General features: G+C 44.7%; 1 protein-coding gene across 6 annotated transcripts in view; it reads right to left on the bottom strand.

Moving 5' to 3' along the window:
• The window catches only part of LOC139533912 (membrane-associated guanylate kinase, WW and PDZ domain-containing protein 2-like), a 294569-nt gene extending 284196 nt beyond the window's left edge, over nucleotides 1-10373 (bottom strand). For all 6 annotated transcript variants that reach the window (XM_071332395.1, XM_071332396.1, XM_071332398.1 and 3 more), the window contains exon 1: nucleotides 9580-10373. In XM_071332395.1, coding sequence (XP_071188496.1) covers nucleotides 9580-9877 — 298 coding nt within the window. In that variant the 5' untranslated portion in view covers nucleotides 9878-10373. The remainder of the gene's footprint in view (nucleotides 1-9579) is intronic.
• Between the last annotated feature and the right edge of the window lie 5770 nt (nucleotides 10374-16143).

Below are 16143 nucleotides of genomic sequence, written 5' to 3'. Positions count from 1 at the left end.
CTGGGAAGGCAGGCAGTTCAGACAGCGCTGGGAAGGCAGGCAGCTCAGACACAGGCTGCGCTGAGCAGGCAAGCAGCGCAGGCGGCGTTGAGCAGACGGCCGACTCTGACCTGCTGAGGCGCACAGTAGGTCTGGTGCGTGGTGCCGGAACTGGAGGCACTGGGCTGGAGACACGCACCACAGGGAGAGTGCGTGGAGGAGGAACAGGGCTCTGGAAATGCACTGGAAGCCTGGTGCGTGGTGTCGGCACTGATGGTACTGGGCTGGGGTGGGAAGGTGGCGCCGGATATACCGGACCGTGAAGGAGGACACGTGCTCTTGAGCACCGAGCCTCCCCAACCTTACCAGGTTGAATGGTCCCCGTAGCCCTGCCAGTGCGGCGAGGTGGAATAGCCCGCACTGGGCTATGCAGGCGAACCGGGGACACCACCTGTAAGGCTGGTGCCATGTACGCCATGGCACCCGGCTCGATGCCCAACCTAGCCCTCCCAGTGCGGCAAGGTGGAATAGCCCGCACTGGGCTAAGCACGCGTACTGGGGACACCGTGCGCTCCACCGCATAACACGGTGTCTGACCAGTACGACGCCCTCTCACTCCACGGTAAGCCCGGGGAGTTGGCTCGGGTATCCAACCCGGCTTCGCCACACTCCCCTTTAGCCCCCCCCCAATAAATTTTTGGGTGAGCCTGTCGGGCTTCCGTGCTAGTCGCGTACCCTCATACCTCCGGTTCCTCTCTCCGGTTGCCTCTGCTCTCCTCGCTGCCTCCAGCTGTTCCCATGGGAGGCGATCCTTTCCAGCCAGGATCTCCTCCCATGTGTTGCAACCCTTGCCTTTTAAGACATCTTCCCATGTCCATTCCTCTGTCTGTCTCTGCTGCTGTCGCTGCCCGTTGCCACGCTGCTTGGTCCGGGTTTGGTGGGTGTTTCTGTAACGGCTGTCGTAGTCGTTCTCCTCCTCAGACGAGGAGGAGCATGGATCGGACCAAGATGCGGATTGGTAAGTATTCATATTTTAATGGGAAAACAACAAACACTACAAAATACAACAACCAACAAACGTGACTAACCTGAAACAGTCCTGTGTGGCCCAAACACTGACACAGGAACAAACACCCACAAAACACAGGTGAAACCCAGGCTGCCTAAGTATGATTCTCAATCAGGGACAACGTTTGTTGGTGATGTGGACACCACGTAACTTAAAACTCTCGACCCGCTCCACTACAGCCCCGTCGATGTTAAATGGGGGCCTGTTAGTATTAGTACTTGGTAGCATTGCCTTTAAATTGTTTAACTTGGGTCAAACGTTTTGGGTAGCCTTCCACAAACTTCCCACAATAAGTTGGGTGAATTGTGGCCCATTCCTCCTGACAGAGCTGGTGTAACTGAGTCAGGTTTGTAGGGCTCCTTGCTCGCAAACGCTTTTTCAGTTCTGCTTACAAAATTTCTATAGGATTGAGGTCAGGTCTTTGTGATGGCCACTCCAATACCTTGACTTTGTTGTCCTTAAGCCATTTTGCCACAACTTTGGAAGTATGCTTGGGGTCATTGTCTATTTGGAAGACCCATTCGTGACCAAGCTTTAACTTCCTGACTGATGTCTTGAGTTGTTGCTTCAATATATCCACATAATGCCATCTATTTTGTGAAGTGCACCAGTCCCTCCTGCAGCGAAGCACCCCTACAACATGATGCTGCCACCCCCGTGCTTCACGGTTGGGATGGTGTACTTCGGCTTGCAAGCCTCCCCCTTTTTCCTCCAAACATAACGATGGTCATTATGGCCAAACAGTTCTGTTTTTGTTTCATCAGACCAGAAAAGTACAATCTTTGTCCCCATGTGCAGTTGCAAACCGTAGTCTGGCTTTTTTTATGGCGGTTTTGGAGTGGTGGCTTCTTCCTTGCTGAGTGGACTTTCAGGTTATGTCAATATAGGACTCGTTTTACTGTGGATATAGATACTTTTGTACCGGTTTCCTCCAGCATCTTCACAAGGTCCTTTGCTGTTGTTCTGGGATTGATTTGTACTTTTCGCACCAAAGTACATTCATCTCTAGGAGACAGAATGCGTCTCCTTCCTGAGCGGTATGACAGCTGCGTGGTCCCATGGTGTTTACACTTGCGTACTATCGTTTGTACAGATGTACGTGGTACCTTCAGGCGTTTGGAAATTGCTCCCAAGGATGAACCAGACTTGTGGAGGTCTACAATTTGTTTTCTGAGATTTTGGCTGGTTTCTTTTCATTTCCCATGATGTCAAGCAAAGAGGCACTGAGTTTGAAGGTAGGCCTTGAAATACATGCACAGGTACACCTCCAATTGACTCAAATTATGTCAATTAGCCTATCAGAAGCCTCTAAAGCCATGACATAATTTTCTGGAATTTTCCAAGCTGTTTAAAGGCTCAGTCAACTTAGTGTATGTTAACTTCTGACCCACAGGAATTGTGATACAGTGAATTATAAGTGAAATAATCTGTCTGTAAACAATTGTTGGAAAAATTACTTGTGTCATGCACAAAGTAGATGTCCCAACCGACTTGCCAAAATATAGTTTGTTAACAAGACATTTGTGGAGTGGTTTAAAAATGAGTTTTAATGACTACAACCTAAGTGTATGTAAACTTCCGACTTCAACTGTATCCAAAGTGATTATACCAGTAATTCTGACCAACTGTGCAACATATGAGTGCCTAACTGACAGGCTGAGCTGCAACACAATTCAACATCCTGGAGCTCAGACAGGCTGTGCATTCCTGTCTGTGGATGTTGTTACTAGTGAGGGAAAAATGTACCCCCCTGTGTGGGGTGCGCATGCTGGAGAGGGTGTTGCTGAGTCAGGTCCTCCTCCCTATACTCCTCTCTCCTTCAGATAACATGCTCTTGACTGGTCGGCGCGCTCGAGGAGAAAAAGACAGAGTGGTTTTAAAATGAAGCCAGCAAAGTTTATAGATGCCTTCTCCTTGCTCGGAGGGTAGTCATGGACATGGTTGCCTGTTGCTGTGCAGAGTACCAACGCTCCAGGAGTCCACAGAGTCTAGAGCCCATGCCACTCAGACTTAACTCATTTTTCTAGCCAGGGTGCCTAGTGGGCCACGGATGAGGACCACTAACGCCTCGAGCTGACCTGGAAATGTCTCCTCGTACCTGCGCCACCACCTCTCTGGGAGGCCAAGTCTGCATCTTGGGCACTCAGCCAGTCTCTCACTAATCTCAGAACCAAATCTCATGTTCACGCTGGCCTGGCCAGCTACTCAATGTTTCATCTGTCACGAGAAACTGGTGTCTCACTATGGTGCCATACACTTCCGTACCCACTCTCTGACTAAGACTGGCTGAGAAGCAGAGCCTGGCTGTGAGGGAAAGCAGACTGGTTTGCAGAACCATAGCTTAGCCTCTGGAATACAGAGCAGGAGTTGATGGGTTTAATGACAAACATACAATCACCTTTACATAAGAGTACACCGCTAGTGTCAGTCCACTGACTGAGGCTATACCAGAATACAGAGCAGGAGTTGATGGGTTTAGTGACAAACATACAATCACCTTTACATAAGAGTACACCGCTAGTGTCAGTCCACTGACTGAGGCTATACCAGAATACAGAGCAGGAGTTGATGGGTTTAGTGACAAACACACAATCACCTTTACATAAGAGTACACCGCTAGTGTCAGTCCACTGACTGAGGCTATACCATAAAACAGAGCAGGAGTTGATGGGTTTAGTGACAAACACACAATCACCTTTACATAAGAGTACACCGCTAGTGTCAGTCCACTGACTGAGGCTATACCAGAAAACAGAGCTGGTTCTGCTGCCTGCCAGTCATACCTCTTTTGTGTCCTTCGCATAGTGAAGATTCATTAGACCGCAGTTGTCTGAGTCTATCCATTCAATTTCAGGGTGTAACTGTCCTATGTTGGGTCCTATCTTTGGTAATGTCCCAATCAGCTGTAGATATTCTAATGACATCCTGAGCACAGAGTTGATTGCTGCTGGCAATCTCATCTAATCCTCTCCTAGAGGACCAATGAAGACCTCAGATTCTCACATTTAGTTGCAGTGTGTGTGTGTGTGTGTGTAACAATGTCTCTGGAAAACTTCCACATTATTTCCAGGATTATCCGCTTCGATAACCGAGACACCAGACCAGCTTGTTGGCAGAGAGACACGTTAGCTGTAATCAGGTCAGTGTGGGACAAGTGAGTGGACCGCCTTCCCCTGTTTTACAACCCTGGGCCCAACGTTACTGTTGATGAGCAGCTTATGCCATTTAGGGGCCGCTGCCCCCTCAGGCAGTACCTACTGTTTAAACCTGCAAAATATGGAATCAAGATCTGGGCTGCCTGTGATGCTGCTTCATTATATGCGTGGAACTTGCAAGTGCATACAGGGAAGCCAGATGGAGAAGCCCCTGAGAAGAACCAAGGGGTGTGGGTTGTCCTGGACGTGACACAGGGACTCCGTGGCCACAACGTCACTTTTTTTTACTTCGCTCAAGCTGGGACAGGAGCTCCTCAAGAGGAAGCTGACGATGGTTGGAACAGTACGAAAAAAACAAGCCATAGCTCCCACCTCAGCTGTTGAATACACGGAACAGGCCTATCCATTCCTCGAGGTTCGTGTTCACAGGCGACATGTCCCTAGTGTCCTACGTGCCAAAGAAAGGCAAAAATGTGGTACTCATGAGTACGCTGCATAGGAATGGAAGAATCTGTGGCCAGGAACATCAAAAACAAGAAATCGTAATGGATGACAATGCCACAAAAGGAAGGGTGGACAATTTAGACAAGCTGGTGACTGGCTACAGCTGCAAAAGAAGAACCCTACGCTGGCCACTTGTGATATTCTTCAACAACTTGGACATCTCGGCATATAGCGCATTTGTCAACTGGATGGTGTTGAACCCAGATTGGAACAGAGGGAAGCTCCAGAGGAGACGGTTCTTTCTCGAGGAGCTGTGCAAGGCATTGGTAAGACCTCAAATCCAGAGGAGGCAACATATCCCAAGGACCCCAGCTTCTGCAGCCATCGTGAGGAGGATTCAGGGGGAGGATGCTGGTGCCCCATCCGCCCGACCCAAAAAACGAACAACTCCAATACCGGAAGTAAGTGTGAGTGATGATGTTGTGTGTGTGTGTCTGACTCTCCTACCTTGGCCTGCTGTAACTACACTACCGTTCAAAGGTTTGGGGTCACGTAGAAATGTCCTTGTTTTTGGAAGAAAAGCACAAAGTAACACCAAATTGATCACAACTACAGTGTAGACATTGTTAATGTTGTAAATGACTATTGTAGCTGGAAACAGCAGATGTTTTTATGGAATATCTACATAGGCGTACAGAGGCCCATTATCAACAACCATCACTCCTGTGTTCCAATGGCACATTGTGTTAGCTAATCCTTTTGCAATTATGTTAGCACAGCTGAAAACTGTTGTGCTGATTAAAGCAGCAATAAAACTGGTCTTCTTTAGACTAGTTGAGTATCTGGAGCATCAGCATTTGTGGGTTTGATTACGTGCTCAAAATGGCCAGAAACATAGAACTTTCTTCTGAAACTTGTTAGTCTATTCTTGTTCTGAGAAGTGAAGGCTATTCCATGCGAGAAATTGCCAAGAAACTGAAGATCTCCTATAACACTGTGTGCTACTCCCTTCACAGAACAGCGCAAACTGGCTCCAACCAGAATAGCCAGAGTCCATCAGACCCGCGAACATTGGGTGAATAACAAAAACATGAACACCACACAAGGGTTAAAGCGCAACGGAAATTGAGCGCTCCAGCACGGCTAATCACATAACTGCAAAACAGAGATGCAGGGCTGTAAACCCATTAAACTAGGATCTAGAACTATTTAATGGCATCAAAGACCAGAATGAAGGAGGAAGGAATGTGTCAAGCAATAGTCTGAGGGGGAGGATGTGTTCAAGTTATGACCTTATTGAAGCATCACACCGTTCAACATGAGATCTATTATTTAAAACACCCTGATCAACCATTGGAGGTTAACCAAGCGTGTAAACTTGTCAGCGATACTGCCCTTCAACTGGAAGGTAGAAGAAGAGGTAGAGTGACACTTTGGCTTCCTTGAGCTATCTAGGACAGGCAAGCCATTGGTTTATTGTGCTAAAATAGGACTAGGAGAAATGTATCTTTGCTTATAACCCTGTCATGGCTGAGAATGATGAGCACTTTGGCTACGTTCAGCGGTGTCCCCAGTTCTCTTGATAAGAGGACTGGCATGTGGCATCAAAACATTCAAGGTCACTATCCGACTTGTGCCACTGTGCTGTATATATTACTGTGTAATCTATTCTGAATGGGCAAGACAGTAGCAGTCGGGATAAACTGTCTACCCTGCCAATCTGCATGGGGAATCTCCATATCATGTCATATCAGACCTGACACGCACCGTCTCTCTGGCATACCAAAGCTCTTTGGACTGGAACGATACAAAGAGCATCTAAATGGAACAGATCTGAGCCATCTGAATCATCTTCACTGAAAGATACCAAGAGCTTCTAAATGGAACAGATCTGAGCCATCTGAATCATCTTCACTGAAAGATACCAAGAGCTTCTAAATGGAACAGATCTGAGCCATCTGAATCATCTTCACTGAAAGATACAAAGAGCTTCTAAATGGAACAGATCTGAGCCATCTGAATCATCTTCACTGAAAGATACAAAGAGCTTCTAAATGGAACAGATCTGAGCCATCTGAATCATCTTCACTGAAAGATACAAAGAGCTTCTAAATGGAACAGATCTGAGCCATCTGAATCATCTTCACTGAAAGATACAAAGAGCTTCTAAATGGAACAGATCTGAGCCATCTGAATCATCTTCACTGAAAGATACAAAAGCAATTGAATTAAACTCATTAGTATGTGATAATTTAAAAAGGAGCATATTACTGTCCAATCAAAGTATGTCCACATCTGTAATTAAAAGATAAAAACTTTGGCACAAGCAAGACCTGCTTGATAAACAACTATATCAAGAGAGAGTAATTAAAGTGATCCAAACAAAGCCATGACAAAACTTCCACAGCTTGAGCAATCCGATGGGGACGTGTCTAACAGACGAAGTGTGAAAATTAGGTTCATATATCTTTCATTTGAGAAAATCCCCTGGGTATGACGTGGAACGGCCTCCCAATCACACAAAGCACACAGCCAAAGACATTGATCCAAAGCTCCTTACAGGGTTTTGCTTATTTTTTTTACCCCAAAGAGGATAGACGACAGATCTCTCACCCAGCCTGAAATGCAAAACATCCCATGTTATTATCTCAGAGGAGATGAAAAAAATCTGTAGGGAAGGGTATAGGATAGTCACTATGTACAATGGAAATATAGGTTTTCCTGCAAGTGTTATATCTCTATAGGCTCTCTATCATAACTACTGTGTGTGTTTAAAGCTGCCCACAATCAGAAAGTAGGCCTATATTCAGTAAAACCCCATAGCCTATGCAATTGAAAGGTTCATAGCAGCATGCTATTTATATGGAGCTGTCTACTGCTCACATTCCTGGAGCTAAAGAAGACACTTTGAACCAACGGTGTCTTGCAGCTGAAACACTTTGTGTTGCTTTGAGCTTCTTTTGTTTCTTTTTTGATCCATGTATGTTCATTTCATTTGATCCCTTAGGTTCTCGGGTGGGGTGGGAGGTGAAACTCCATTTTGTATGTATGTCTTCATGTTTGTTGAAAATGATTATTAAATAAAAAAACATTTGATCACAAACAACGGTTCATAGCTGTCACCTTCACTACAACCATAATGAGTCCAGTTTCCCCCACAAAGGAACTCCCATAGGCTATATTCTCCATGCATACTGAGCATGTATGTTTTCTATAAGAGTCCCTTCCAGAAGACTGTTGACCTTGAGGTGCCCAAAACAATACAAGGCTAATCAATGAATGTTACTGTTCAATAGCCTTGTCTCCTGATATGGTTTACAAATAATACATGGACGAGTAGTCTACACATTGTAACTCCAAACAAACCATCTAGAGTTGAAGAATCTCACAACAATAAGGGATACATATTTCATGTCACTATGTTTCCAAACCTTGAAGCCTTCTTCTGACTTCAGGCGCGAGCCTGCATGGGCACATGGGCATCTAATGTAACCCAATCAGCACGTGAAGCAATTACTCGCGGAATGCATAACTGAATACTGTGTCCATAAAAATTACAAAAATTTGCCCATGGCATGAGTGACTTATTTCTCAAACTTCAGTACCTTTTTCCGCTAAATTAATTCAAGAAATGTGATACTTATGTAGTAGAATATATGTCCCTGAAAATAAATTATAACATTTAAATGTGCCAACATCAGAACTCTCATTACTAAATCATTAAGCAAAATGCCACACCCACACGCCTGACAATAACATTCCAGAGTAACATTCCACCCTGTCTGACAGCCGGGCCAACGACATAAATCCCAAAACATGACTCAATGCAGAAAATGTACAAACCATTAAAAATGTACAGCATATTTTACAAGATCATCGATAGCTGCCGACGGCCTCCGGGATATGCAAACTGAATCCGATTACACCTCCTCAAACATAACACACCCCCATTCCAGTCATGACACCAATTCTGCTACTTAGCAACATGAACTGTATACAGTAATCCCTCGTTTATCGCGGGGGTTACGTTCCGAAAATGACCCGCGATAAGTGAAATCCGCGAAATAGAAAACTTTTTTTTTTTTTACAATTAGCAACTATTACATGTATACAAATACAGTGACTCACGTGTAGGCCGTTTCACTGCTCTTCAGACTGGGCCGCTGCATCCTGACTGCGCTCTGCAGTGTTCTCTTCTTCTGAAGCCCGCGGTGCAGGTGTGTTTGTTCGGGAGAAGAACATAGTGATAGGCAGCTGTTGTCGCTCTTTTTTCTTCTTTGCAAAAAGATCCTTGTACACCGACATGCCACCATCGATTACGTTGGAGAACTGTAATGAACGGCTCATCAAAGGGTCCCATTCCTCAGCTACTCGCTTAAGTTCAGTGGCCATTCGCACCATGGTTGCTAAGCGACCAAGCGTTAGTCCTTCCTTCCTTCCTGGCCAACTTAATGTAAATTTGCCAAGCTGTTTTATGTACGTACACATAACTGCACGAGACGACAAAATGATAGCACAATTCGTAGCATGTTTTGATACAAGAAGCGGGAGTGAGTTTTTAGCGAATCAGAATGCAGAGCACAATGCACCAAAAAAAAAAAAAAAATGCATTATGAAAATCCGCGAAATAGCGAATCCGCGATAAGTGAACCGCGAAGTGGCGAGGGATCACTGTAATAGAGAAATTCAAGGAGCTGTGCTACAAAATAACCATCATTTGAATGTAACTTTGTTGCACGTCCGCCCTTTGAACACAATAGATCAGGAAGCAAAAATAAAAGTTTGCGCTCCCTAGCCGCGTCTTCTTTCAACTTAAAAGATTCATTATTTCAATATTTTTTGGGGGAACAATAGAAATACGTGTCAAAGCATTTTTTGTATCAACAGCTGACAAAAGAGTGCATAACAGAGTCGCGCAAACAGTTCACTCACCTTGTTTGACACACTTAAGGCGGACAGGGTCTTTGCTGTGTCTGACCACTGCATGTACGTCCCTGATGGTTAGTCCGGCCACTGGCGTTTCATTGACCTCAAGGAGTAGTTCATCTTGGGACAGTCTGCCGCTCTGGCAGGCCACCTTGCCTTGCCTAACCTCCCCAAGATATGGGAACTGTCCATTCTCCGCGCCTCCCTTCAACTCGAACCCAAGCTCCCCTTCCTTATTCCTGCAAAGGACACTCTCATAGACTTTGTTGGTCCAGTGGTTTTTCTTCTTCAGGCTTTTGGACATGGCTGAATAGTGGCTATCCCTTGAGGGCACCCATGCAATAAATGATCGGTCCTGTCCCTGGTTTTAGCTTCCCAGATTGATGTTATGGTGAACAGTTTCAACAAACGCCAGTGGTAGTATCCATGTCAGCACAGGATACACAGCAGCTGTCTCAGCCTGCGTTGCTGTACTGAGCTCGCTATACACACAGTTGCAGCCAACTGACCCGGATGTGATGTCTGTAGGAGGAGAGAAGGCAAGGCTCCCGAATCCGAAGCATCCCGCAGAAAGGAAAAAATTAAGGAGAGAAATTAACGGTATTTTCCACTGGCATAGCCACACGCATCAGATCAGCCTGAACTGGGAAGAAGCAGAAAGCAGCCGCCTCGCCTCCATCTTTCACAGACACATTTCCCGAGTTCTTATAGACATGGATACTTTGTTGCCGAAATTCCACAGTTGTAGGATGCAGAGTTGCCTATAGTGAAGGTGGCATTTAAAAAATAAAAACGGATATTTTCTGTATGCCCATTGTTCTCGTGTTCGATTTTGAAACCTATTTTATGCTGCTACACTTACATATAGCCTACTTGTGTATTCACGATAATATCTACAACCAAAAATCACTGTAGGCTATTCAGTTCCACAATATGTATGTATTTCATGGTAATTACATTGGTATACGTTTAACAAGTTGAACAGTTGAAATTGTATGCTGTAACAACATTGACCTGCACTGCAATGACACTAACTTAGTTGTTATGTAAATACCTATTTATTTGCACTTGAATAAAACAAAATGTAATTGCAAACACTTATTGTGGCACAATGGTACTCCTGCCAGACACTCCTACTGTATGTCAACTATTCACACGGGACTAGTCCTCTAGTATGGCCATAAATGTTTGAATGAGTGGAGGCCTTTTAGTTGATATTACAATTTAAAGGGTAGGCTACACAGCTACCGTACAGTACAAAGTTTGTTTTATACAATATTCAATACTGTTGTTGCAGATTTTTCCCTAGGCTCCACTCTGTTTATTTAGGTTTTTGGCTTGTAAAAGTTTTATTCACTTGTTTACTTTGATTTGTTTCCCCTGGTTCAACATGCATTATGGTCAGGCGACTCTTATGCAAACAGTCTCTGATTGCAGTCCAGGATGCTAGCCTACAAGTCCCTGCCACATAACCACACACAACCCTCACTTCACAGCACACCTTGGCCTGAATGTTACTGTATATGCTAGGGTTGATATCTGGCAAGACAGAACACATTTATAGACATTTACATACTGGATTCAGATATCAAAATCTGAATCCATGCACTGGAATCTGATGCACCGGCACTGGAAGTGTATCATCATCATTTAGGGTCTCTGTGATACTCTTTTTCTTGAATACATGAATTCCTTTGTTTACCCTGAGCATTGATGCAGGGAAAAGACAAATGAAAGACAATCTGAAGCCTTTAAGTGAGACTGCTGCCACCCTCGGTTTCTATTTCTCTCCAAATGAGAACAGATTAACTGTAATTAAATAATGCAGATTATACAGGACTATCCCACGGCCATTGTAGATTAGAGGGAATATGACAGGAAAGTGGATCGAAGTGTAATCTGTGTACATCTGGATGAATTAGGAGATAATCCGATGATGGTGTACATGGCCTGTAGTGGCCACAGAGCCTCATGTCCCTGCTCAGTAAGACAACATGCTCTTCAATAGACACAGAGAGAAGAGCACAATTAAAATGCTGTGGTCTAGTATACTTAAATAGATTTGCCCAAAAGTGCAGTCATATCTTCCTGTCTCTCCACATCCTGACAATCAAAAGACAATTAAATATTTATTGCTCTTTTTTGCCCAGATTTCCAATGAGATTTCCTTCAAATGAAGCAATATTCCCATTCCTCTAAAATTAATCTAAAAGGGAGCCAAATTAGTTTAAAAGTTATTATTTCTCCCAGTATAATCCATCTTCAAAGAGGAACGTAAGTATTTCATTTAGGAACCACCTTCTCCCAGGAGACATACAGTTTTTAGTTCTATAAGCAGTGTAGTATCTTCAACTCTGTGGGCAATCCTCTTTCAACTTTCTCCCTCAAAGCGGCTCAATCTCTCTGATGATAAGTAGGCCAACGCAGTATGCCACTCCGTCTTCATTCAGAATATCCCAATTATTATGTCATAATTATCTAGTCCTTCCTATGGAGGGTCTTTTAGTTCTTTTTACTCAGTAGTTGAATATGCCTTGTAGCACAGAAACATTCATTTAGATAGAGATTTGATTTCTACTTTCTCTAACTCCATTATAATTATGTTTTCTAAGAGTCACTTTTGGTATCCTTGATAAGTGATGGAAACAATGGCCAGTGGATATAGACTCCTCCCAAGCAACCAGAGAAGCGGCCCTCTGCATTCCAGAGGTGGGAGTACCACTGACTCCGGTCAAACTGAAAAAGAGGAGTATTTTGAAGGCTGGAATTCCGTGGAAGAAGTGTTTGACCAAGGAGAGGAATTCTCAGAGAGTGGCAGAATACTGATGCTGGGGAGGAGTTCAGGCCATCGTCTACACAAGGGGTGAGATGAATGGGACTAGAATAACAGACTGTGATTAAACTGAGTCAGGGTGACATGTAGGGTGTGCTCTGGTATGGCACATCCAGGACTGGTGGATTTATTTTGTATTTCACCTTTATTTAACCAGGTAGGCTAGTTGAGAACAAGTTCTCATTTGCAACTGCGACCTGGCCCAGATTGTCACGCCCTGACCTTAGAGAGCTTTTTATGTCTCTATTTTGGGTTTGGTCAGGGTGTGATTTGGGTGGGCATTCTATGTTCTATTTTCTATGTTTTTGTATTTCTTAGTTTTGGCCGGGTATGGTTCTCAATCAGGGACAGCTGTCTATCGTTGTCTCTGATTGGGAACCATACTTAGGTAGCCCTTTTCCCTCCTTTCTGTGTGGGAAGTTGTCTTTGCTTGTGGCACTATTGCCCTTAAGCTTCACGGTCGTTTTTGTATTGTTTATGTCGATGTCATCTTAATAAAAGGAATATGTACGCTCACCACGCTGCGCTTTGGTCCAGTTCTTTCGACGGCCGTGACAAAGATAAAGCAAAGCAGTTCGACACATACAACAACACAGCGTTACACATAGAATTAACAAACATACAATCAATAATACAGTAGAAAAAGTCTATATACAGTATGTGCAAATGAGGTAGGATAAGGGAGGTAAGGCAATAAATAAGCTATGGTGGTGAAGTAATTAAAATATAGCAATTATACACTGGAATGGTAGATGTGCAGAAGAAAAAATATATATACAGTGGGGAGAACAAGTATTTGATACACTGCCGATTTTGCAGGTTTTCCTACTTACAAAGCATGTAGAGGTCTGTAATTTTTATCATAGGTACACTTCAACTGTGAGAGTCGGAATCTAAAACAAAAATCCAGAAAATCACATTGTATGATTTTTAAGTAATTAATTTGCATTTTATTGCATGACATAAGTATTTGATACATCAGAAAAGCAGAACTTAATATTTGGTACAGAAACCTTTGTTTGCAATTACAGAGATCATACGTTTCCTGTAGTTCTTGACCAGGTTTGCACACACTGCAGCAGGGACTTTGGCCCACTCCTCCATACAGACCTTCTCCAGATCCTTCAGGTTTCGGGGCTGTCGCTGGGCAATACGGACTTTCAGCTCCCTCCAAAGATTTTCTATTGGGTTCAGGTCTGGAGACTGGCTAGGCCACTCCAGGACCTTGAGATGCTTCTTACGGAACCACTCCTTAGTTGCCCTGGCTGTGTGTTTCGGGTTGTTGTCATGCTGGAAGACCCAGCCACGACCCATCTTCAATGCTCTTACTGAGGGAAGGAGGTTGTTGGCCAAGATCTCGCGATACATGGCCCCATCCATCCTCCCCTCAATACGGTGCAGTCGTCCTGTCCCCTTTCCAGAAAAGCATCCCCAAAGAATGATGTTTCCACCTCCATGCTTCACGGTTGGGATGGTGTTCTTGGGGTTGTACTCATCCTTCTTCTTCCTCCAAACACGGCGAGTGGAGTTTAGACCAAAAAGCTCTATTTTTGTCTCATCAGACCACATGACCTTCTCCCATTCCTCCTCTGGATCATCCAGATGGTCATTGGCAAACTTCAGACGGGCCTGGACATGCGCTGGCTTGAGCAGGGGGACCTTGCGTGCGCTGCAGGATTTTAATCCATAACGGCGTAGTGTGTTACTAATGGTTTTCTTTGAGACTGTGGTCCCAGCTCTCTTCAGGTCATTGACCAGCTCCTGCCGTGTAGTTCTGGGCTGATCCCTCACCTTCCTCATGATCATTGATGCCCCACGAGGTGAGATCTTGCATGGAGCCCCAGACCGAGGGTGATTGACCGTCATCTTGAACTTCTTCCATTTTCTAATAATTGCGCCAACAGTTGTTGCCTTCTCACCAAGCTGCTTGCCTATTGTCCTGTAGCCCATCCCAGCCTTGTGCAGGTCTACAATTTTATCCCTGATGTCCTTACACAGCTCTCTGGTCTTGGCCATTATGGAGAGGTTGGAGTCTGTTTGATTGAGTGTGTGGACAGGTGTCTTTTATACAGGTAACGAGTTCAAACAGGTGCAGTTAATACAGGTAATGAGTGGAGAACAGGAGGGCTTCTTAAAGACAAAACTAACAGGTCTGTGAGAGTCGGAATTCTTACTGGTTGGTAGTTGATCAAATACTTATTTCATGCAATAAAATCCAAATTAATTACTTAAAAATCATACAATGTGATTTTCTGGATTTTTGTTTTAGATTCCATCTCTCACAGTTGAAGTGTACCTATGATAAAAATTACAGACCTCTACATGCTTTGTAAGTAGGAAAACCTGCAAAATCGGCAGTGTATCAAATACTTGTTCTCCCCACTGTATATATGAATGTGCAAGTAGAGATATTGGGGTGCAAAGGAGCAAGATAAATAAATAAATACAGTATGGGGATGAGGTAGTTGGATGGGCTATTTACAGATGGGCAGTGATCTGTGAGCTGCTCTGACAGCTGGGGCTTAAAGCTAGTGAGGGAGATATGAGTCTCCAGCTTCAGTGATTTTTGCAGTTCGTTCCAGTCATTGGCAGCAGAGAACTGGAAGGAAAGGCGGCCAAAGGAAGAATTGGCTTTGGGGGTGACCAGTGAGATATACCTGCTGGAGCGCGTGCTTTGGGTGGGTGCTGCTATAGTGACCAGTGAGCTGAGATAAGGTGGGGCTTTACCTAGCAGAGACTTGTAGATGACCTGAAGCCAGTGGGTTGGGCGACGAGTATGAAGCGAGGGCCAGCCAACGAGAGCGTACAGGTCGCAGTGGTGGGTAGTATATGGGGCTTTGGTGACAAAACGGATGGCACTGTGATAGACTGCATCCAATTTGTTGAGTAGAGTGTTGGAGGCTATTTTGTAAATGACATCGCCGAAGTCGAGGATCGGTAGGATGGTCAGTTTTACGAGGGTATGTTTGGCAGCATGAGTGAAGGATGCTTTGTTGCGAAATAGGAAGCCGATTCTAGATTTAATTTTCTATTGGAGATGCTTAATGTGGGTCTGGAAGGAGAGTTTACAGTCTAACCAGATACCTAGGTATTTGTAGTTGTCCACATATTCTAAGTCAGAACCGTCCAGAGTAGTGATGCTGGACAGGCGGGCAGGTGCAGGCAGCGATCGGTTGAAGAGCATGCATTTAGTTTTACTTGCATTTAAGAGCAGTTGGAGGCCATGGAAGGAGAGTAGTATGGCATTGAAGCTCCTCTGGAGGTTAGTTAACACAGTGTCCAAAGAAGGGCCAGATGTATACAGAATGGTGTCGTCTGCATAGAGGTGGATCAGAGAATCACCAGCAGCAAGAGCGACATCATTGATGTATACAGAGAAGAGAGTCGGCCCGAGAATTGAACCCTGTGGCACCCCCATAGAGACTGCCAGAGGTCCGGACAACAGGCCCTCCGATTTGACACACTGAACTCTATCAGAGAAGTAGTTGGTGAACCAGGCGAGGCAATCATTTGAGAAACCAAGGCTGTTGAGTCTGCCGATAAGAATGTGGTGATTGACAGAGTCAAAAGCCTTGGCCAGGTCGATGAATACGGCTGCACAGTACTGTCTTTTATCGATGGCGGTTATGATATCGTTTAGGACCTTGAGCGTGGCTGTGGTGCACCCATGACCAGCTCTGAAACCAGATTGCATAGCGGAGAAGGTACGGTGGGATTCGAAATGGTCGGTAATCTGT

The sequence above is a fragment of the Salvelinus alpinus genome, chromosome 11 (genome assembly GCF_045679555.1).
Source record: "Salvelinus alpinus chromosome 11, SLU_Salpinus.1, whole genome shotgun sequence".
Classification (NCBI taxonomy): Eukaryota; Metazoa; Chordata; class Actinopteri; order Salmoniformes; family Salmonidae; genus Salvelinus; species Salvelinus alpinus.
Note: the sequence above shows the minus strand (reverse complement) of the source record. Positions and strands in the feature narration are given on the sequence as shown.